The sequence below is a fragment of the Brassica napus genome, chromosome C8 (genome assembly GCF_020379485.1).
Source record: "Brassica napus cultivar Da-Ae chromosome C8, Da-Ae, whole genome shotgun sequence".
NCBI lineage: Eukaryota > Viridiplantae > Streptophyta > Magnoliopsida > Brassicales > Brassicaceae > Brassica > Brassica napus.
The window spans coordinates 1,017,448-1,040,920 of NC_063451.1; the positions used below are offsets into that span (position 1 = coordinate 1,017,448).

Here is a 23,473-nt window from a genome sequence, read left to right on the forward strand (position 1 = left end):
TGACTCTGTTGCCAAAGAGGCACTCCTTATTAACCAAACATGATTTTATTTAAATGCAAGTTGATTCACAAAAAAAAAAAAAGAATGGTTACAAAAGATAAGCTACTTGCAATGTAGTAGAGTGAGGATCGGATCAATTAGGAGACGCCATAGAACATAACTATTGCATACCAGCTTATTATCTAAGTGTGTCAGGTTAATTACGGTTTAGCTAATCACCTAATAGGCTGCTAATACTAACTAATCCGGATCGTATAAACTTTCATTTGATTCCTTAACGTCTTGAACAATGTCTAATAATGAACACAAAGAAAACAATTAGAGTTTAGTTACAAGCACCAAATGTAGCTCAAATCCCACTGTAATCACCGTTATCTCCGCCGGCGGTAGAGAGCATTGGTCCGTAAGGCGATTCCAGATCATCCGTCACAAGATCCTCCGTTCCTCTCAGCGCCGCGTGTAAGATCAAAACCAGAGCTCCGAATCCAACGGTGGTGAGAGCACTGAGCCAAACTCCAGTGGTAACTAGCGCTGCGATCGTTAGAACGATGAGAAGCACCGCCACGACGCCATCGTCGACGGTGAACCCGAAGACGGTGAGCGCCTCCTCGCGAGCGAAATAGAGGAAGAACCAAGCTAAGCCGACGGCTACGAAAGCGAGGATGGCGATCGGGCGTGTGATCAAGGTTAGAGCGAGGAGGACGGAGAGGATGATGGTGTAGTTGATGCGGAAATGAGCAAGGTTCTGAGTGAGGCGAGTTGTGGCGTCGGAGAAGGAGGACGGGAAGCTGAAAGCGGAGAGATCGAGGAAATCGCCCCATGGACGAGCCGCGCCGTTGATCGATTGAACCGTTTCCTTGATTCCGGAGATCACTTGATTCGCCATTGCTGTTCGTTATCTCTCTCCTGAATCTCAGAACCCTAGAAATCCTCAAGATAGAGAACGAAGAGAAGATTTTGACCCAAGAAAAAAAACAGAGAACGAAGAGAAGATAACTTCCTTACAACTGAAAAAGGCCCAAGCCCAATCACTAGAAGCCCACTTTTTGGTTATAGATAAATTTTTTCATCACATTAATTTTTTCTTCTAAAACCGTCACAAGAAAATATCGACTATCATGTGGTCTGTGGCTATCATACAAATTTTAACGTATAATCGTGTTTGGTTATCATACTAATTATGTGGTGGTTAAGTGCATATACCCGTGTTTATGGGACTGCTAACAATGTTTGTTTACAAACTAATCAATGTCGAGAAATTAAAATTTTGATTTACGATAAGCAAGTGAATGTTTCCTAATGATGAAATCTCCTTGAGCATGCTTAAAGTGTAAGCTTATCAAATGCTACAGGAATTAGAATAAATTATAATCAACATAATGAACATAACGAAACTCAATAACATTTGATTTTAAGATCCTGGCCACATAATATGAAAATGCATGAGCTAGAGTTGATAAAGTATCTAAAGTTTCATCATAAAACAACAACAGAAAGGCCATATAAAGATTGGAACACATTCCCCAAGTTTAACAACAAGCTCTTCACTTGAGGGGAATGAAACGGGAGGAGTGGGTAGCACCAACACCAGGCCTACCGTGCTTAACCGGCTTGTATGAGATGGAGAACTCAGCCAAGTAGTGACCAATCATCTCGGGCTTGATCTCGACCTGGTTAAAGGTCTTTCCATTGTACACTCCAATGATGCTTCCGATCATCTCTGGGACAATGATCATGTTCCTCAGGTGGGTTCTCACCGGCTCTGGCTTCTCACCTTGTGGTGCCTCCCTTTTCTAATTATTAACCAAAAGCATAAACACTTAGTTGTGATTAAAGAAAATTAATGTTCTTAAGTAAACATGAAAAGTATTAAATAGTAGACTAATGATATGTTGATCATAGCAATAGTTTCCAGTAATAAGTAAAAATGTAACAATCATAAGTAAAGACAAGGCTATTATATATATCAGGTAGACAGATTCAGCAACTCAAACATCTCTATGACACGGATTAATTGATGTAAAAACTATTGTAAATATACAGAAATTTTTCACGTTCAGGCAACAAACTAAAGTTTGCAACAAATAAAAAAAAACAAACAAGACGGAACACAAAGACAGACATTCTAGGATCTGAAAGACATAACTGATTATATTCCGACAATCAAGCCCATTTCACTACCACATTAAGAAATGAAATGCTTACCGCCTTACGCAGCTTCTTAATGAGAGCCATTGGCTTCCTGGTCAAGCCTCTAGAGAACCTAAACCAATTTCAGACAGAGAGATATGTCAGAAAAAAAAAAACATAAATCAGCCATTACAGAACATAATCTACAATGTGAAATCATTTTTATTGTCTTTACCTTCTGCGAATACGAGAAGGGAAGAGCTTGACAAGGTCATCAGTAGACATATCGAGAAGAGCATCGAGATCGACTCCTTTGAAGGCAAACTTCTTGAATGTCCTCTTCTTCGGGACTCCAGCCGCAGCAACCTCTGGTTCCACATCCGCCTACATAGATAGTATTTAACCAAACCATCAGTATCAGATAACGAAATGAGGAAAGAAGATTCAGAGATTGAGAACTCACCATGACTAGATCTCAGCAAAAAGGATAAAACCCCTAAGACCGTTAGAGAAGCTTGAGAGACTGGTTGTCTGCGTCAGGTCTTTGCGGAGAGAGGAGGTTTGGTTCGGCGCTACAAATATATATGGGGAACACTTGAGAACCCTATATTCTTATTTATTCTTTAGTGGCTCTATATTCTCTTTATTTTCATAACAGCACGCACTTTCTTTTTTTTAGCTGTATAACCCCTTGTGTAACTAAGCCATTAAATATCCACAATAACATGATTTTAAAACAGGATAACATGAACAAATTGAAATACAATTATTATTCTTTAGTGTAGTTACATATTGTAAACATATGAGAAAAATCATATCTTCAGTACTTAGAAGATAAATTATGATTTCCATGGAATTTTAATTTTGATTTTGGTGAATTGTTTTTTTTATGTCACTTGTGTTAAAACACATTATGAGGAAATCATATCTTGTAATATACATAATGTTCTGAGTTATGTTAGTAATCAACTTTATAAAATCATATTCATATATACGTGTATATATATAATTGTTAAGCAGTAGAAAAGTGAAAAAAAAAACATTTTAATAGTTTTATTCTTATTTAGACTAGTACAAAAATACTGAAAAAAAGCTGGTGAAAACAAATCAAAACAGAAGTTCAAAATAAATAAAAACACGCAAATGGCAAACAGCAAAAGACAACAGTTTATAGGGATTTTGCTTGGGTCTTTTCGATTTTCTTGATGGTATCATTAAGTTTTCTCTGAACCTCAGGCCTTGATGGGACTATAACGATTTCCGTCCAAACTGAACCTGGCTGGCTTAACAGGCTTGGATCCGAGTAAAGCTCGTAAATAGATTCTGCATCTGGATTAAGATTGCTGACCCGTTTTAAACACTCGATGTCTTCTGGATCCACCAAAAGCCTACTATTTCCAGCTTTCCACGCTATAAGCTGCTCCAACGAACCAACCAAAGAGAATAACATGTTACATGTTACATGTTAGTATCTGAAAAAAAAAATGACGTTATATTGATATTGACTTTAACTTTGTTACCCTTGGAGGACCACCAACAGCGTTGGTGCAGTAAAGCCTAGCGTTATCAACAAGCTCACAGTATTTTGGGAACGCATTAGCAAAACTCTTGTGTGATTTTAGCTGAGATTTCACCCTCACTGCTCTCTTCACCATTAGAGCTCTCCGTATGCCTCTTGCTACTGCTAGATAAGCATCACAAACAACACCGACCAGCTCGATCCTATATGGTTTCAAGTTTTGTTGTTTCCCATTTGGTTCTGTTTCTTCTTTTCTCCAATATTCTTCGGTCGTTGTCCCGTCTTCGTTCACCTTGTAGCCTGCGCCCATTCTATATCTATGTTTGTGGACGTTCCTAGCCATTGTGATCATTTGTTCCACGAATGGCTCCCATGATAAGGTTCCATCCATTATCACATCACGTCCTTCGTTTAATGCTGTTACTAGTAATGATGATGCAGCATCGGTAGATGATTGGTGAACCTATATATATTATGTATATATTTTAAATGTAGTCCATTTGTCATAAACCTAAGGATTTAGAAATAATGAACGTACCAATTCAGCAGTTTGAAGCATATCGTCGTGGTGACCTCTAGAACTAAGAGCTCTATATATAACATCCGTCTCCTTAAACGCATCTGCTTCTATCAACACTGCGTCGTCCCCTGCCTCAGACCAAAATGGCCTGCCAAAATATATATTTTTGGTAATTTAATTGGCTTTATAGCTACATGCATTTAAGCATATCACATAAAATGCAAGCATGCATATTTTGTATATATAATAGATATAATTAAAACTTTACTCGTGGAGGATATCTTTGAGGACGGTGCTCTTTCCGGCGCCCATTCCGCCGCCCATAAGGAGGAGGACCGGACTGCGTTTGTTATGAGCCACCGGAGACATTACTTCAGTACAGTGCGACTCACCGCTGCTGCCGACGTTGATGACTTTCATCTCTTCAACTAATGTCGAGAAAACCCTTGTCACCTTCAGGTCTTTTGTTACTCTTTCAAATCTTTGTTTTCTGCATTATATTAAACAAATGTATATAATCAACTGAATATACGATTTTGTTGACATGGTCCACTTAGTTTTACAATCTTTTTAATGTTAATGAATAGTATATTTAAAGTAGATAATTAAGTTGGAGTCATTAGCACGGCAACGATGATTACGCAATTCATATACTATTTTATATGCATTTATCAACTAATGTATTTATATTATATATATATATATATATATATATATATATATATATATATATATGATAGTTGCGTCCTTGTGTGAGATCATATAGAATTATTGGATATGGAACAATTCGAACACCTTGTCGCTGCCATCACGAAGTCCTTGAGTTTTGGTGCTTTCTGATCCGATTCGTCGCTTAAAACCTGTCGTATGGAGAAATAAATATTTTATTATTCATACTCATTATTATATATATTTTTAATTCATACGCATTATTAGCCTACTCCACCCAGCGGAAAAGTTGAATGTTTCTTTTTCCAAAAAAATGGAATGTTTAATATATATTTGAAAAGAAAACTAATGATATCATATAACGACTTGAAAGAGTCAAAACAAACCTACAAAATACACTAGCTCCAATCAGTATTTTTGTGCTGAAAACACTTCAAGTAGTTGTCAAAATATAAAACATGTTGATTTTTTATGTACAGAAACGAAATTAAGTACCTGAGAGATGAGGTTGGAAGATTGAGTCCAATTGAAAGCAAAATACGTGAGAATGCATCTTTCCAATTCTTCAAGGAGATGAACGTAGAGAGACTCAGGCTCAGCTTCATTCACCAAATATTCATACACATTCTCATCATATCCCTTTGTTTTCACCAAATATGCATTTGCCAGTTTGCATAGTTGTGGGCATTCATTTGGATCCTCAAATCCTAGCTGCCTTGCTGTATTTTTTGGATATAATATGTTAAATATTAATTAAATCAATAATACATGTCAAGCAATTATTGTTGTAAAAAAAGAGAAATATAAATGTCTACATAAGATAATGAAATTTTACAGAGGTCCCTTAATTTCATGAAAGGTCTGTATGGAGATAAAGCGGTACATGTATCATTTATCATGTATGTAGTCTATTAACGCCTCCATCACCATAAGCTATGTAGACTTGTGTAGATAAGCCCTTATAATGTCAGGTATATATAAAATCTCCACTAGAACTTCATGCAAGAATTTGGAAGAATGCAATCATTGATATCATGTGATTACAAGCTTCGGTGATAAAGTTGTACATGCATGTAGTCTATTAAAGCCTGCAGACAAGCCCTTATAATTACAGGGATGTGTATAAGAAGTCTTCACTATAACTATTATATATTCTATAATCTTAATTAATCAATGAGATCATGTGATTATAGGCTTTTGAGGTAGTATCAAATTATCAATATAACTTTGTCCTATTAATATAGGGCATGTTTGTTTCAACATCTGGAAGGACCATCTGGATGAAAATGAGAGTTTTGTTTGTTAAGGCACTAAAAGTGCAACACATTCAGATGGATCATCCGGATGACTTTTGGAAATCTAGGCTTAATTTTAAAATCCATTCAGCTGAACTAATTTGAATCATTTGAATGGAGATGGTTCATTCAAAATGGTATAACGTCTATTATACCCCTAATGTAATTCACAAATTACAAACATAAACATAATATCATTTTTGTCACAAACGAAAACTGACAAAACTACAAAAACACTTTTTCTTGTGCTAAAAACTACTTTTTCACGCCAAAACCCCAAAACGCATTTTCCCGCTAAAATTGCAAAAAAATGTTTTCCCGTCAAAATTGCAAAAACGTGTTTTTCCGCAAAAACCGAAAACACGTTTTCATGCCAAAATCACAAAAAAAATGTTTTCACGCCAACACCCCAAAATACATTTTTCCGTCAAAACACAAAAAAACATGTTTTCCCGCCAAAGTCGCAAACCGTGTTTTCCCGCCAAAATTGCAAAAACGTGTTTTCCCGCCAAAACCAAAAAATGTGTTTTCCCGCCAAAACCAAAAAACGTGTTTTCTCGCCAAAACCGAAAATTTGTATTTTCCCGCCAAAACCGAAATATCTCGTTTTCCCGCGAAAACAGTAAAAATGTGTTCCCGCCAAAAACGTGTTTTCCCGCCAAAACCGCAAAACGTGTTTTCCCGCCAAAACCGCAAAAACGCGTTTTCCCGCCAAAACCGTAAAAACGCGTTTTCTCGCCAAAACCGCAAAAACGCGTTTTCCCGCCAAAACCGCAAAAACGCGTTTTCCCGCCAAAACCGCAAAAACGCGTTTTCCCGCCAAAACCGCAAAAACGCGTTTTCCCGCCAAAACCGCAAAAACGGGTTTTTCCGCCAAAACCGCAAAAACGCGTTTTCCCGCCAAAATCGCAAAAATGTGTTTTCCTCCAAAAACGCAAAAAATGCATTTTCCCGACAAAACCGCAAAAACGTGTTTTCCCGCCAAAATCGCAAAAATGTGTTTTCCCGCCAAAATCGCAAAAACGTGGTTCCCTCCAAAACCGCAAAAACGTGTTTTCTCGCCAAAAACGTGTTTTTCCGTCAAAACCGCAAAAACTTGTTTTCTCGCCAAAACAAAAAAAATGTATTTTCCCGCCAAAACCGAAAAATATCGTTTTTCCGCCAAAACCGAAAAATCTTGTTTTCCGCCAAAACATAAAAATTGTGTTTTCTCACTAAAACCGAAAAAACTTGTTTTCCCGTCCAAACCGCAAAAAGAAAACTCGTTAATTTTGAAATAATTCTAATGTAAATATATTAAACTAAATAATTAAATGTAATATAGTTAAAATTAATATTAGACACAAGGATATTTTGGTAATTTTTTTACTAAACTCATTTGAATGGAAATGAAAATAAAGAAACAAACATAAGATTCATTTAGATGATTCATCTAGATGAGCTATGTGGATGGACAAACAAACAATCGCAAAAATCTGAATGGATCATTTGAATAGATCATATAAATGAATCATTTGGATGGAGATGGCAAATGGTGAAACAAACAGCCCCGTAATCATTTGGTCAATACTGATTATTTTTCTTTCTTCCTACTTAAGAGTATTAGCAACTTTTGTTTTGGGCTATATATTAGCGAAAAGTTCATTGTTAAAATGTCTTGGAGATCCAAGAAAACGTACCAACATAGTGGGAGAATCTCTCGAGGTTTGATCGTCGACCTGAATCTTTCCTCTCAATCAAAGGGGCTATCTTCTGATCTTTGTTCCCCATGGAATCACCTTGATGAGCTTTCCTGCGGTGAAGGAATGATTCTCCGGCGAAAGCAGCAGCAGCGACAAGAAGACCACCAAGAGAAGCGAGGAGGAGATGAGTGAGATTAAGTGGTTTGCAGCCACCATTTAACTCATCTGGCGTTCCTTCTATAGCAAACAAAACCAACCAGAGAGAGAAATCAAAAGAACAAATTATTATTTTATTATTCATCAAACACGTCATTTACCTGTAGGTCATTTTTGGAATTAAAAAATGTGTACTTGGCATTGAGACTGAGACGGGAGGCAGCACTAATAACTCAGCACATGCACCATGATCACTGATATCTTCTCTTATTATTATTATTTTTGACCAAATATCTACTAGTATTAATTTAATTCTTCTCATCTATGTGTTCTTGGTGAATTTCTCTTAATAATGCAAACTTTGGGTTTTCAATGCTCATTATTATATAGGAGTACTGGGACCGGCCCGCCCTACGGACGGAAAGTTATAATAAAAGTGATTTTATAATAATTTATGAAGTAATTTAAAATTATGATAGATTAAAAAATATTATAAACGAAAAAATAATGAAAACTTATGAGATCATTATAATTATTTTTTTTGTTTTGAATTATAATGACAGTAAATTTTACTATTCTCTGATAAATAACATTATATTTTTAATATTTATTTTAATTCAAATGTTTTGTTTTATAATATTCTTAATTAAACTAACGTATTTAAGGTTTTTTTTTTTGCGAATATTACTCAAAACATGAAGTCATTCCTAAAGTAATTCATACTTCTTCCTTTTTTTGTGATGTAATTGTATATTCCGTTTGTATGTATGTTTTGTAAAATTTTGTTAAGAGAAGTATATAATAATGTTTATGGTTTTGAGAATTTTAGGGTGTTGAAGGATTATTTATGTTAAGATTAGTTATATTTGAGTTAAAATATTTTAATGAGGGGGTTCATTGAATGAATTAATGTGATAATCAATGAGGATACATGAATCCAACCGACTTCCATAACGGTTCCAAAATTCAACCAATGGTAGAAGAAGTGGAATCGAACAGCCAAATATGACGCCTTCCAACTGACCTTTATCGGAATTCAGCGTGGCCGGTGCATCAAATCTTCATTGGCCGTAGGTTTGAACCGGAGTTGTTAAAACGCAGCAGATCTGTTTTTCGTTCGTCGATATTATTTTTGGAGAAGAAGCCGTCTCATGTGGGACCCCCTCATGTGTTACCCTAAAGCCCAGAAATCCAATTATGTTAAGCCCAAAACACTGATCTGAAATATTTATTAACAAAAAGAGAAAAGCTCATTAATAATTGTGATTAAGTGAAACGGTGAGTATCATCCAACCCGGACACGTGTCGGCCTGTCAGCAACCAACTTTATGACGTGGCGCAACAGGAGTGAGGCAAACATATTTATATATATATAGATAGATACGTAGTAATAGTACTTAATCATTATTATTATGTGATCAAAATTATATCATGCGTGATGTAGTGCATTTTATATACATACTAGGGCCAGCCCGCCCTACGGACGGGATGATAATTTGAAAATAATGTAAGACAGATTTTGATCTGTGTTTTGCAAGCGCTGAATATTTTATGATGATAAATTCTACATCTTAATAAATATTTTATTAATTTTTAAGAACATTTGTATTTAAAATATTTTTGAATTTAAATCAGTGTTTTTTAATTTGATCCGAACCCACGGTCAAACCGATTAATCCAGTGGTTCGATAATTCAATTTAGGTTTTTAAAAATATCCATATTTAAAAAATGACGAAAACCCGAAACTAAATCGATTGAACCGATAGATGGCCAATATGTAATATAATTTGATTTAAATTGTTATAGTTTCATAATTTGTCATCTTTTAATCCAAAAGATTATATGTATTTTCGTTTTTTATAAATTATTTGAACTTTTCCATTATTTAATTTATCTAAATAATTTGAGAGAAAATTGTTAGAAATTATAAAAAAGATGAAATATTAGTTAAACATAAATATTAACATCTAACTAACACACTAAATACATATTAGGAACTCTGTATTTGAAACCAATTATTAAATAACAGAGTAAAGGATCTCAAACTATTAGTATTTGTATTTCTGAAAACGATGTCTTCGTATAAAGCTCAGAAGGGTTGGACATCAGATTGGCTTTTGTTCCTGCGATGAAAGTGATTTAGTCAATGTATTTTTTTTAAATCGGACCAGAGATAGCAGAAGAACATATCCAAATTGATACTAACCCTATGTGTCTCCGCGGCCCTGTATATACGCTGGTTGCTGTCACTGTGAGTCGTGAGGTGTTCTACGTCAGCAGTGCAGAGCAATGGTGTGGTTAGTTTCTGTAAACGAAATCAGAATGATATTTAGTGAATTTATGACTGATATCTAACTCTGAAACTCCGCATGAAGCATTAGCAGATGCTGCATATCCTAACTTCCTCCAGAACTATCGAAGCAAGTAGTACTTAAAAGAGAGAGTTGTCTTGACACCTACAAATAATACTGTGCATGAGGTGAACGCCTATCTTCTCTCCAAAGTCCCATCAAATGCTAAAGTGTATTTAAGCTCTGATTCCATTGAGTTAGAAGCTACACCAGATGATGACAAAACACTAAAGATGATGAATCTTGAAATCTCAGTTAAAAATATAACTCACTAATCAGTGTCATGTTGCTCATATATCCTATAAAACTGGTACCCGAAGCAAAAGCCTTGGGTAACCAAATAAAAAACTGTTAAAAATAAATTAATTCGTAAATTACATTTAAAATGTTTAGTTTATTATATCTATAATGAAAGTTAGACTACATTGACTACTTTGTTACTCCATTACGTCTTTTCTTTTGTTTTTGAATGAATTGAAACTTTTAGTTTCTCATATAAATTTTATTTTAAACATATTGATTCAAAACTAACCAATCCCATTGTGCTAAACTTTAAACAAACCATTTAATCTATAATATATTTTTTGTCATATAAACATATAGTATACATGCAAACTTTGTATTATACGTATATATTAAATAGCACAACAAATTTCTTCCTGTTTACTTTTTTTTTGTTAAAGTACTTTTTACTCTTTTTGTGTTTTTAATAACCCGTTAGATTTCGGTATGCCACATACCTTAGCGAATAGTGAGTTTCCTACAAACTAAAATAAAATGAATTGGTTTACAAAATATTTGGTATTAGTATAGATTATATTATTACATTTCATTATTTAGATGTGATAAAATCATAATGAAAACATTTATAAATTTATAGATCTTATGTTTTACTACTATATAAAAATTTATAACGGCTATAAGATATATTATGTGTTATACTACTAATTCATTTTAAAAGTTAATATTATTCTCTTAGCATAGATTACTATTTGTGTGTGTTAGTTAGAGACTTTTTTTTTTGGGCCACTGAGACAATATTCACTGAGACGATATTTGTTCACCAATCCCTCGACATACAAAACCTATGAAAGATGACACGTAGTTCGTGTCATAAAATACTCAATTTAATATTTTCTTATAAAATATTATTAGTTTTATAAAATATTTTTTATAAAGTGGTTTTATTGTATGATAGATTTATTCTAGTTACCAAAAAAGAATAGGAAAAGATAGATTTATTCATCAAATCGTTCTTCTTCCTTAATTTGTTTTTATTTTCTTCTTCGCTTTCTTTTCGACTCCTGCAATTTTCTTTTTTCAATTTCTTCAAATCTTTTCTTAAATTCTTCAGATTTTTTTTTTTGAAAAAAATAGATTTTTCTTATGCTTTGACGTTTACTTTAATTTCTTTTAATATATTGTTTCTTTTCTTTCATTGGCCATACATCATTTGCTTTTAAATCCAATAGTTGCATTAACTTCTGCGATCTTTGACTTCTTTTTTTCCCAACACACTCATTTTCTTGTCTTCGCCTTTTTTCTATCCTTGACTTATTTTTTCCTTTTCATTTGCATGTTTCAGATCTGACTTCTTGGAGAAGAACGTGAAAAACCATTTACGCATCACCACCGACGCTGTTTACATTTACCATATTTGCAACTGAGCACTGTCATTTGTTCCGGCCACCACCGTTGTCATTTCTTCCACCATCGCCATTATTGTCATATCTTATTCTACCGACATAAGTATTCTGTATTTAGATTTATTATAATTTCTGTTTATTTTCGTCTGTAATATTTTAATGATTTAAAATCGTTTTATATTTTCTACTTTATTATTTTGTTAAGATTAGAATTTGGCCCAATTTAACAAAAGTAGTCCAATATGTATAAGTCTCGAATATACATTTGGAGTTAATTCTTAGTGGACTGGACTTTATAAATTAAAATAATGACAACAGAAAAAACGAAAACTCAGACGGAACACAAACAAAAAATAAATAAAACGCATCGTTTTTGTGAAAGGGAACAAGTATCGCTTCTAGAATGCACGACTTTACACGTAGCATCACAGGAGGGTCACCAACATCTTTATATATATATATAGATATACAGAATCAAACAGTTTTAGAATATTAATTCCGGTAGTGGAAGAGTATCTCCATTCTTATTATTTAATTAAGATTTTCATTTGAATTATTAAAGAATACCTAAAATTTTGAGATTCACAAATAACTTTTTCTTTTGATATTTTTTTAAGAACCTTGGTCCGATAGAAGAGATGATGCTGCGTCATGAGAATGTGATAACATATCCCCATTTATTTCTAATTAAACAACCCAACGATACCCTTCTTTAAACACCGGCAAGCTTTGGGGGATACTTGTAGAGACTTAGCTTCTTCTAGCCTCCCATATATTGTTTCCTTTTTTGTTGAAATATTTAGTTTTAAATACTGCTAGATTTTGATATGCGCGTCCGCGCGGATGTTTTGTTCAATTTTTAAACATTTTAGAATGACCCTATTTTATGGTTTTAACCTATTAGAATAACTTCAACTTGTTTGTTCATGGTTAGCTACTGAAATTATTTCTTAATGAGTGTTTTTATAACTCTGTGTTAAGTAATCATTTTATTTTGACAGATATAACACTAAAATGCATCATATTTGAGTTTCAATTATATCTTTTATTATATTAAATCTAGAGATGGTTATTCAAAATTTTAATTTGTATATAAAGATAAAATTTTATTTTTATTATATTCGAAAATATATTATTTAAAACTACTTATATATGATTTAAAACAATATTATTTGTTGGTATATGTTTTGATAGATTAGATTTATTGTATAAATTTGTTGCAAAAATAGGTAGTTTGTATATGTTTAAATGTGATAAAATTATAATATTCTATAAATAAAATTAAGAATTGCTTTGATAATTTGTTGGCCCAACAAAAGAGAAATTGTCAAACATATCACACCTCATCTATTATAAAGGCCCAAACCAAAATTGTTTTTTCGGGAAAAAATAGAAGAAGATTACCGGCTTTTCTCGTTCTAAGGACTTTTTGTGGCGTCTTATATCTTTGTCTTCACCTGATATTTTGTTGTCAACCGCACGGATATTTGCTTCCACTTTTATATACGTAAAAATCTTATTTTTACATCGTTAATAGTAAATATTCTTAACATTGACCATATTTCCAAGCGTTTATTACTTTTTCGAACAAAATAATATTATAGTCAACATGTTCCCATATAAGTAATTGTTTCAAACAGTTACATATATTTATAACTTAGTATTATGTATTTATTTCAATGGATATGCATTTGAATATTAGACATCTTCATATATTCAAAGATTAACTAGTTCATTTGAGTTATTTTGTATTTAACACATATATTATTTAAAAATTATAAGTGATAATTTAATATAATAGTTTAAATTATATGGTTATGAAGAATATTATTGCTTAGCTAGATTATATAAAGTAGGGTTAGGTAAAAAACCGAGTCCGAAGAACCAACCTAATCTGTTCCGAATCCGAACCAAAATTGGTTAAATATCCGAACATAAAATTTTGGTTTGTAGAGAAACGGAACTGAACCCGATATGAACTGAAGTATTTCAAGTACCAAAATCCAAAATAGAATTATATACCTAAATATGTTAATTAATGTAGATTTAATATATAAAAATATCCAAAATATATTAGATATTTAAAAATGTCTAAAATACTTGAAAATATATACAAATAGTAAAAATAAATGTATAAAATAGCTGAAAAATATTCAAAATACCAAAAAATACTTAAAATATTTATTGATTGTCTATTCAGATATTCAAGCCAAACCAATTTATATGTTAAGTTTATAAATTTAAAGTATATTATGCATTAAAATTTTTTAAAAATAATTAAATGGGTTACTGGAACCGGCAAATACCCGCATAAAAGCCAAACAAAATTTTATAAGTATCTGAATGGGCCGAAATTTTTAATTTCGAAACCCGAATAGATTGGAACCAAATTTGATTTGAGACCCGAATGCCAACCCTTATAAAGTATTGCCTAAACCACTTTATAGTTATCAAGAATATTATGTATTTATTCACTTGTGTTTAATTCAAACGAATTTCCTGTATTTAATTCACTTGTGTTTGATTCAAACGAATTTTCAGTTTATAGTGATTTGTGGTCATATTTTGGATTGTCAAGATTAGTTATGATGCTAGCATAAAAATAGGTAAATTATTCTGAATTTTATTGATTTAGGAAAATACAAAGTTACCTCCCCACCGTTTTTTTTTTGTCAATCTGTTTTCATTAAATTTTAAAGCCCAAAAGCTTAGTACATAAAGATTGATGACATACAGCCCAAAAAAGTTCAAACACGTGAGCAAGGATGATTCTACAAACAAAACACGTGTACTATTGCAAAAGAAAATTTCACACGTGACTTCTGATGAAAGAAGATGAATTGCCCAAAAAAGGAATTGTGTGTAGCCGGTAAACGTCGTTGCCCTCCGGTCATCTTCTCCGATTACCGTCACCAATCTTCAATTGCTTAGAGCTCCAGAAAACAGCCGTGAACATCAACCCCACCTCCTTTACTAAATGTCACTGTATTTAGAGACGCCATCAAAGACCCCTAATCTACTTTTCTGAAGCTAGAATTACCATATCGATCCCTAACATCTCGATTTGATCAACATGGGAAAACTTACACTAAAATCCGAGATTCACATCCGTGTATAATCTCAATCAATCATAATCAAAGAAAATCGTGATCCTTTAAAGATCCAGTCATTGTAAAGAGATGCAAAAGTAGAAGAGAACATCGGCAAGACGAAAAACGGAATTCGCGATTGAACATGATAATCCCATTAAACGGAATTCGCTATCATTCTCTCTCTGTCTATTATACATATACACTGACGAAAAAAAAACTGGTTATGTCGATTTAAGTTTGCTGGTTTTGTCGAGTTATAAAATGGGTTAAAGAAACTGTAAAACTTAGGGGTAGGTATTTTCTTCTTTACTTATGCTTGATACTTGGATTGCGTTGAACTAGTAATGAATTTTTTGACTTGTACTTCACTTATCAGAAACGAGTACTTATTATTTCGATTATTATTTCGAGTACTTGTCCAAAAATATGTTACTTGCAAGTTACTTGTCTTATTTGATTATTTGCTACTTACAAGTATTTATAAATTACTTAGATATATTTTCAACTTTCTAAAAATTACTTGATAGATAATATTTTAAGAGAGAAGGTTATGAAAGTTTGTTTTATTTATATGATTTGGTAAAAATACGAGAGTTATTTTAAATAAAATATTTGCACCTAATATAAAAAAAGAAGAAGAAGGAATTCAATTAGAAAGTATTGTTTACTTCTTACAACAAAGAAATATTTGTTTAGAGCTTTAGTTTTTATGGTTAGTTATCATTTTTTAGTCGTAAAACAAGTAACGAATAATATCAAGGCGAGTCGTAACTTTTTTTGTGATACTTGTTACTTGTCTTTTACTTACAAGTAGCAAAACTTTTTTCTTTTTTTTTGACAAAATAGCAAATAACAAAATTTAACGACTTGATACTTGACTTGGCAACGACGAATACTTGAAAAAATGAGGCGAGTATAGTTCAAGTAGCGGGTACAAGGCAAGTAACGAGTATTCATGCCCAGTCCTAGTAAAACTACTGTGTTCTGATCAATGGTATTCTCTCGTAATTATTTAGGAAAACTCAGGGTTAAATATTATTTGTACTTCTATTTTAATAGTTTAGATAGCTAGCAAGGACGTTGGCTGTTTCATTAGTCTCCAAGCGTGCTTAGCTATATTATTATCATGACAAAAATAACAGTGTTGATAAGTAAAACCATTACATATTGAGTGATAAGAATCACATCGGGTTTTGAGAAAAAGAAAAACAAAGTGTTCATTTTGCAGACATGACCCAACGCAAAAACAATCGTAGGCAGAGACTTAAACATAAAGTGACATCTGGCTGTTTCAAAGCACTGGAATCCATCATGATGCGAAAATGCGAAAATAAAACAGAGATCACCTTTGTATCACAAACCAACATTATTCAAATTCTAAGTTACCCACAAAGATCGTCTTTAACAATTGTAGATCACTTAGGTTTTATTATAGCATTATTATTAAGTATCTGATTCACGCAAACTCGTGGTCAGATGAAAACAAATTAACCGATTCTTATTTGCTTGTAGGTAAAGAAAAATAATAAGATTCATTCAGAGCTTAGGACGGGGAGCAAGGTACTTAGTATGGCGACCTTGAGCAATCATCTTACCATTCTTCTTCCTCCTCAGCTCAACACTCGCAACCGCTACAGCTTTGCCCACACGCAGAGCCCTTGACTCAATCTCTATCTCTTCCTGTAATAAAAATCACTAATATGAATATTTCGTTTCTTTGCCAACACAAACAAAAAAAAGAATATTATGATATTTACGTCAAGGAAAGCAGCATCAAGGTATGAAACATTGATCTCCACTGATACTCCCTCCGACTGATCTGAATCTACGTTTGTGTAAATTGCAGCTGTCCCTATCAAATCCACCACTGTCGCCATTGCTCCTCCGTGTAAGAATTTTCCTGCGTTCTTTCCTCAACAAACCATAATTCCAAAATTATAAATCGACAAATTAGGTTTTAAAAAATAAATAAATATTTTACCAGGAGATGAGGTTGGACTTTCATGGAGCAGACGATTCGACCAGGTTCGATGAGATCTACTTTTATACCTTTCAGCACGAATCGCTCGATGAATCTGGATGGTAATTTCGCAACTTGTGATTCCTTGTCCTTGCCGCCTTCATCGATTACTTCTCCCTCAAGATACCGTGTAACCGATCCTAGGTTCATGTTTTCCTTCCTTTTTTTTTTTCTTCTCTCGTGGCTTTTCCAAGGATAATCGATTATGAGTGTTTTTATTTGATCAGATTTTGAAGGATTGGCCACACGAAGAACTAGTCAAGAGGTTAGGCAAAGTTAGACAAAATTACAACACATACATTATACAATTAGACAAGATAATAAACCATATGTTATACTTATATCAACCGAAGTTAACTATTGTAGTTCCATCTTTTATTACAAAAAGGGGTTAACTATAGTTATTTATATAAACTTACAAGAACATATTTGTTTATAGAAATGCGGAATCTATCTTTTATATAAAAGGAAAGGATTATTCATTTGAAAACGTAGAGGAAGACAAAGACAAAACTCTTTACACAAATTGTATATTTCATGATTTTCCTTTTTTTTCATATAAAATAAAATCATTACAAATCCCAAATACCTGAAAAAACTATAATCCATCTTTCATTTCCTCACAAGAGGCAGAGATTGGTGCTGCACACTCAGTGACCATTGGACGGCCTGAACTCAGTGTAGCCATTGATCCCTGAAGAAAAACTCTGATTCGTAGAGTCCAATCCAAAGTTGTATGTGTGATGGTATGATGCTGTGTCTTCCATATTACTATTCCTCATAGCTAGTAAAGACAGGTCCATGTTTGCCATCTGCCACTGCGTCGGTATCAAACCTTCTGCATATGGTCCACGTGGCATGTAGTGGAATCCTTCATCTCCAAAACTCCTGGACCTGCCACTAGACAATAACTCACCTGAGATGCCTAAATCAGCACTGCCACCACCATGGTAAGAGTATTGGTTGTTGAACAGCTGAGGTTCTGAATTGAATATGCTTCCATTAAACACCATGCTGCCGCAGTTTTCGTCTTCCAGCAGGTCGTTGATGATGTCTAGGTGAGGGAACTCGTCGGTCATCAAGCTTTGTGCTTGTTGTCGCGCCGTCTCAGTATCAATGTGGTTCAGAGAAGTGTTGCTAGCCACGGCCGGTGTGTAACGGTTGTTCATTCCCATGTTTACAGAATTAAAACTCCTTGATCGAAAGGACCCATCCTGACCGAAAGGGAAGCTTGACTGATAAGCCGGTGTTTGTGTGTAAGATGCTGACGGCAATGTGGTTGGGACAACTCCATGAGAGCTTGGGTGGTGGTTGAAACTAGATGACGAGCCAGGAGAGTTACCGACTATGGCGTGTTTATAGGATTGAGGAGTGTAAGTTTGGTGGTTGCGTAGTGAAGAGTCAGGACCTAGACGACCCGAACGAGGAAGGGGTGTTGTTGGTTGAACCGAGGAGGAGACGATAACAGGCGCTGGTCGCATCGCAGGGATTATTGGAGCACTAGAAGGCCTTGTTACAGTTGTTGTTGCAGGTTGTTTTGGAGCAGTGATCTTTTGTATATCAGCTTTGAGACCACCAGCTTGCGACTGACTATCTGAAGATGGCGGTGACACCTGACTTGATGAAGGTGGTCCAGTAGCTGACATTACTTTCTTGTTTGGAACAGCGTCTGCGTTTGAAACGCTCCTTTTCTCCTGTTTTGTCTGAGTTAACGGTGGAGGATTCTTAGCAGCAGTTCTTGGAGAAGAAAGCACAGCAGCGCTTTTCTCTTCAAGTCGATCCATGCGAGCTGAGTTCACAATGACTTGAGCCACGTTGCGTAGCTGAAATAGGAATTTGCATTAGTTCAATCAGTCAGAATCTCACTTCTATAAGTTTTGAACACTTAAAGTATGAGTGACCACCAACCTTCCCAACGGGTCTACGATTCCGAGAGCTCTCTGATTCCTGGATGTGGGAGACAACAACCCAATCAGATTCGGAAGACGAATTTTGACTCTTTGGCTGATCATCATCTATCACAGTCACTAAACTGCAGGCATCAGATGTCATTTTTACTTGCTGGTTCTTTCCTCTGCAAAATCACAAAGGTGTGTTATCATTAGTAATCAGAACAGACAGAACAAGGGAAGGTCAAAACAAACTTACTTGTTTGGTGACTTCTGGTTTTGATAATTCAAGAAATTCCCTTTGTAAGAGCCGTTGGTAACACCTGACCGGATAGAATCGTTAGAACAAGTCGAGGAACTATCATCCATAGTGGACGGATTCTTTCTTTCCGCAATTCCATTGGGTGTAGATATGGAAATGCTGCTCCCTTCTGATGGAGGAGGATGAATTTCCAAAGCATCGGCATCCCAATGAACAGAACTACTGTCCCCATCTTCTAAATCAGGGTGAAGAATGTCAGCCGAACCATCCACGGAGTCAGATATGTCGGACACCTCTTCAAGAGTATCAGTCTTTTCAGCTGAGGGTTGTGCTTTCTCTGTAACAGAATCATTTTCCTCCTCATCATGGTGGTTTTCCTCGAGATCCTTTTCATGTGTTGCTAATGTCACCTTTTCTTCCTTCTTTTTGTCCTTCCCTTTATTTTTGTTCCGTTTCTGCTTTGCCTATAAAAATGTCCAACAACCAAAGAAAACTTTCATCAACATCAAAGCTGTATAGGACATGCAGGAGCAAGATTAGTTTTTGGAACAGCAGAAAGTATCACACCTGTTTCTTCTTAGATTTCTTCTCTCTCTCTGCTGCTCCTCTTTTGGCTCTCTGTTCGGTTTCTGCTAACCACTCTTCCTCTTCCTCACGAATTAAGTCTTCCTGCCTTTTTAGCGCAATGGCTTCTTTATATGCAACCTCGATTTTGCTGCTGCAGTTGTCAGAGATATTGAAGTACGATACATAAGAACAGTAAGGAAGAAAACAATAGAATTATGGAAACATAGTTATGGACTCTTACTTGAAGATATGGGTAAGAACAAATATCTCCACAGCTCGTCTGCCCAACTCAGTTAAATGTCTCTCATCACGCTCAACGGCTTCATTGCTGACCTCTTCTCCATCATTGCCATCCTAGATTTGCATCGAAGAACAAAAACAATTATTTCACTACATGTAACTTTCTAGTGGACAATGCAACAAGACCTCTAAAAGAGGAAAATGGACAGACAACAAAAAACAATATAAAACGAATGCAGATACAATCACAGAGAACGGAATTTCTACCCCAAAAAAAAAAAATATATATATATATATACACCTCATGAAACCGACCTTTGTACGGTTTTGTGGGGCTTTATTCTCTTTTGGAGGCAACGGTTCTAGAGCAGCTCTCTCTAGGAGTAACAGCACATCATCAACTAATACGAACATATCTTTGTCCACACTAACAATCGGAGCTGGATATTCCTTGGCATCTAACGATCTTGCCCTAGCTTTCTTGCTCTTAGATTGGCCTTCAAGAGCCTTCAACCCACTATACAAGGAATCCATCACCAAAGTGGAGGTAACTTCCTTCTCAATGAAAAAGTGTTTTACAATTCCTTTTAGGATTACATCCATTTTCTCTCTAGACATCCGATGCCTAGAGTTTTGGTCCATCCCTAACCAGAAAACACCGAAGCTGCAACCAAGAATGATAATCGATTCCTTTTTAGGCAAAATTGCTCAACTTGAGAGAAAAAGATAACACAAGAAATATAACGTGAGGCAACAATACTCTACTAGATTGGTGTAAATCCTGGCCTTCAACAAGTGTGTGAACTAAGAAAATTTTCCCACATCCTCTTTAAGGGATTATCCGTCCCACCATCTCAAGTTCCTAGGCTATAAACACTTGTAAATCAGAGACAGTGGAGAGCCACAACCACGAAAAAAAAAAAAAATATATTTCTAAAACTAAAGCAAATTTATGTTGGACTCCAAACGCATGGTGGAAAACAAGAAAATTCTAGACATAGCAAGGTATCCTCAGAGGAAAAGTAACCACAGCTAGTTCTTGCTCACTTTTCTTCAAAAATTGCCACTGCACTATGATTACATTTTCGGAATCTAGAGAGCTACGGGTATAAGTTGCAATGAAAAATACCTCGTCCATCTTGCCTTGTCCTCTATCAACCTCCCAAGCTTGCTTCTTTTCTCTTCCACAAAACGTCGGCAATTTTGCTCTACGTTTGACAAATACACCCTAACAAGCTCTCTCCTATAACCGCAGTGAAGGCAGCGAAAAGGTCGGTCCACCCTTTCCCTGCAAGGACCAGTTACAGGAATATTATCCAAAATACATAAATAAGTGACACCGGAAAACAAAGAAAAAAATGAACTTGTGGAGCTGTAAGTGAATGTTAGCATGGAAAACTGGACGTGGTAATATTTTACTCAGGCTCTAACAATACACAGTCAACTTTGCATTACCTGATCACCTGAACTTGAGCCTCAATTGTAAGAGAGTCGGAATCATCTATGAACCCATCCTGTAACTTAGTTGACTCCATAAACTTTTTCCATCCCCAATCATGCTCTTTCTTCCAAAACCGGTGAAGTGTATCTGCAAGAGGTGAGTTCAGGTGTCTGCATATTTAAAGGGAGGCAAGAAAATTAAGACTCAAAAAGTCACCTGAAAATTTGGATTTCTTTGGATCTTTATTCACCACAGCTATAGTAAACTGAGCAAAATGACTCCAGCCTGTATCAAGAAGATAACAAAGAAACCTAATGACCAGGTATCCAAAGAGAGAAAGGAGGCCATGCAGACCAGTGGACAAAACTACTAACCTGGAAGAAGTTTATCATGGTTTGCAACACAGAGAAACAAGGAGAGATGATTGCAAACATCACATCCTTGTGGATAAATTAAAATATACCTGAAAAGTTGAAGACAAATGTAACAAAACAGAGCCTTAAAACCAGATCCCAACTTATTATTGTGAGACAAAATTTAAGGATGAGAAAGATTAAACTACGTCATGTACCATTTGTAGCCGCCAGCTTCAAAATAATTGCTACGGAGCTCCCTTTTCTTGATTTCTGAGAATTTCTCTATCTTCCATTTATGTTTTCCAAATAACTGAGAAGGTTTAAGACCTGGAAAAAAAATAAAAAGTTCACATATAATAGCTGAATACACATAAAAGTATAATAAGGCACACAGATATCATACATATAAGAGAGTAAGTAGCCAGTTTTTAGATGTGATACAAACTTTCGGAAAAGAACAATTTAGAAATGAGAGCCAACTGCATGGACATCATTGAGTCACATCTGTCAAACCACTTTCAGTTTGTACAAAGCATGAAGATGTTCATTTTGAAGATACCCAAAACCGTACAACTAGATGATATTCATGGAAAATAAATATTGCTGCAAAAAGACCTACCATGGTCTTCATCATCATCGGTGTCCCAGTAAGAGAGGGATGTGGAAGGCGTCCCATTCTCCACCTGAGCAGAAGACCGCCACTTAGAGAGTGAGAGTGATTCTCCTGATAGACTGTGGTGCCCATTAGAACTCGCCTCTACTGATCGCCCCACTCCAGAATCTTCATTAACAGTCTCTGTCATTCCCCAGTATGGATTTTTTTTCCGTCAAAGCTCTCTCTCCTTCAACTTGAAAAAAATGGAGTAAATAAATTTAATAAGACATGATTTGGCAAGTTTTCAGTGTAATGAAAAAGACTAGCTGACAAAAAGCAAATGATGTAAACGATTCATCTAATCTCCTTGACACTTTCCTAAGCTTATAACTTAAAATCATACTCAGCGATCTCTACAACTGTACCAATTTTAATCAACCCAACGAAAGAAAGGTGAAAGTCTAAATCCCTAATTTCAATTCTCAGTGAGCCAACATCAGATAATAGACCCTAAATTTCAATCTCGCAAATTCAGATGCTTGCATCATCAGCTGGGAAAAATTAGAGGAAGACCTGTTGATTTTTCAATCAGCTACAATCTCCAATAGAAACCCGCGCCCAATTTCAATTAAACCTAAGATGAAATCAACGATCGGGGAATCCAAAAACGGCTCTCGGATTAGAGAGGAAACATAGACTACTATCATCGCGGAATCAGAACAAAATATTGAAGGGGCTTAACGGTTTAATCGAAGCGAACCTGTTGATGGAGGAGGGAAGAGCAGAGAGAGAGAGAGAGAGAGAGAGGTTTATTCGTTGAATGGCAGCTCCCAATAGATTCTAGCGAGCGAGAGAACGAAAAAATGACGACGCAAGAATGAATGAGAGAGATAAATAGCGAGATGTCGCACGAAACAGCTCCACCTAATAAAATAAATAAAACCTTAAAAACTTTATTTACATAAACTTGATAAAATAAAATTACGTTCTCTTAATCTAATTGGATTTTCTTTTAAGACAACAGTAAATAAATAAAAATTAC

The 23,473-nt window shown here is 34.9% G+C and overlaps 5 protein-coding genes across 9 annotated transcripts; all 5 read right to left on the reverse strand.

Annotated features, from left to right (window-relative positions):
• Positions 1-250: 250 nt before the first annotated feature.
• LOC106424316 (PRA1 family protein D) lies at positions 251-1,164 on the reverse strand. The gene has a single exon (XM_013865066.3). It carries the CDS (start codon positions 884-886, stop codon positions 350-352), a length of 537 nt encoding a protein of 178 aa, XP_013720520.1. The 5' UTR covers positions 887-1,164; the 3' UTR covers positions 251-349.
• A 216-nt stretch (positions 1,165-1,380) lies between these two features.
• LOC111205445 (40S ribosomal protein S15-1) lies at positions 1,381-2,751 on the reverse strand. The gene is made up of 4 exons (XM_022701260.2): positions 2,594-2,751; positions 2,366-2,514; positions 2,206-2,263; positions 1,381-1,793 (listed from the first exon to the last, which is right to left on the reverse strand). Exons 1-4 carry the CDS (start codon positions 2,594-2,596, stop codon positions 1,545-1,547), a joined length of 459 nt encoding a protein of 152 aa, XP_022556981.1. The 5' UTR covers positions 2,597-2,751; the 3' UTR covers positions 1,381-1,544.
• Positions 2,752-3,155: 404 nt separating this feature from the next.
• Positions 3,156-8,077, reverse strand: LOC106424263 (calmodulin calcium-dependent NAD kinase). Its single transcript, XM_048766002.1, has 7 exons — positions 7,813-8,077; positions 5,334-5,557; positions 4,965-5,029; positions 4,438-4,659; positions 4,188-4,317; positions 3,651-4,112; positions 3,156-3,547 (listed from the first exon to the last, which is right to left on the reverse strand). Exons 1-7 carry the CDS (start codon positions 7,901-7,903, stop codon positions 3,299-3,301), a joined length of 1,443 nt encoding a protein of 480 aa, XP_048621959.1. The 5' UTR covers positions 7,904-8,077; the 3' UTR covers positions 3,156-3,298.
• Positions 8,078-16,408: 8,331 nt separating this feature from the next.
• On the reverse strand, positions 16,409-17,436 carry LOC111205443 (acyl-coenzyme A thioesterase 13-like). Its single transcript, XM_022701256.2, has 3 exons — positions 17,043-17,436; positions 16,819-16,968; positions 16,409-16,741 (listed from the first exon to the last, which is right to left on the reverse strand). Exons 1-3 carry the CDS (start codon positions 17,229-17,231, stop codon positions 16,598-16,600), a joined length of 483 nt encoding a protein of 160 aa, XP_022556977.1. The 5' UTR covers positions 17,232-17,436; the 3' UTR covers positions 16,409-16,597.
• Positions 17,437-17,523: 87 nt separating this feature from the next.
• On the reverse strand, positions 17,524-23,364 carry LOC106424306 (TNF receptor-associated factor homolog 1b). 5 transcript variants are annotated; one of them, XM_013865053.3, is made up of 14 exons: positions 23,192-23,320; positions 23,005-23,065; positions 22,456-22,684; positions 22,052-22,163; positions 21,855-21,943; positions 21,697-21,765; positions 21,495-21,627; positions 21,169-21,327; positions 20,355-20,703; positions 20,041-20,153; positions 19,800-19,950; positions 19,230-19,696; positions 18,990-19,155; positions 17,524-18,904 (listed from the first exon to the last, which is right to left on the reverse strand). In XM_013865053.3, exons 3-14 carry the CDS (start codon positions 22,637-22,639, stop codon positions 17,732-17,734), a joined length of 3,165 nt encoding a protein of 1,054 aa, XP_013720507.1. In that variant the 5' UTR covers positions 22,640-22,684; positions 23,005-23,065; positions 23,192-23,320; the 3' UTR covers positions 17,524-17,731. The 5 variants fall into 5 exon arrangements, with proteins under 5 accessions (XP_013720507.1, XP_013720508.1, XP_013720510.1 ...); XM_013865054.3 differs by having other exon boundaries at positions 22,456-22,678; positions 23,192-23,312; XM_013865056.3 differs by lacking the exon at positions 23,005-23,065 and having other exon boundaries at positions 19,800-19,947; positions 23,192-23,364.
• Positions 23,365-23,473: the final 109 nt, after the last annotated feature.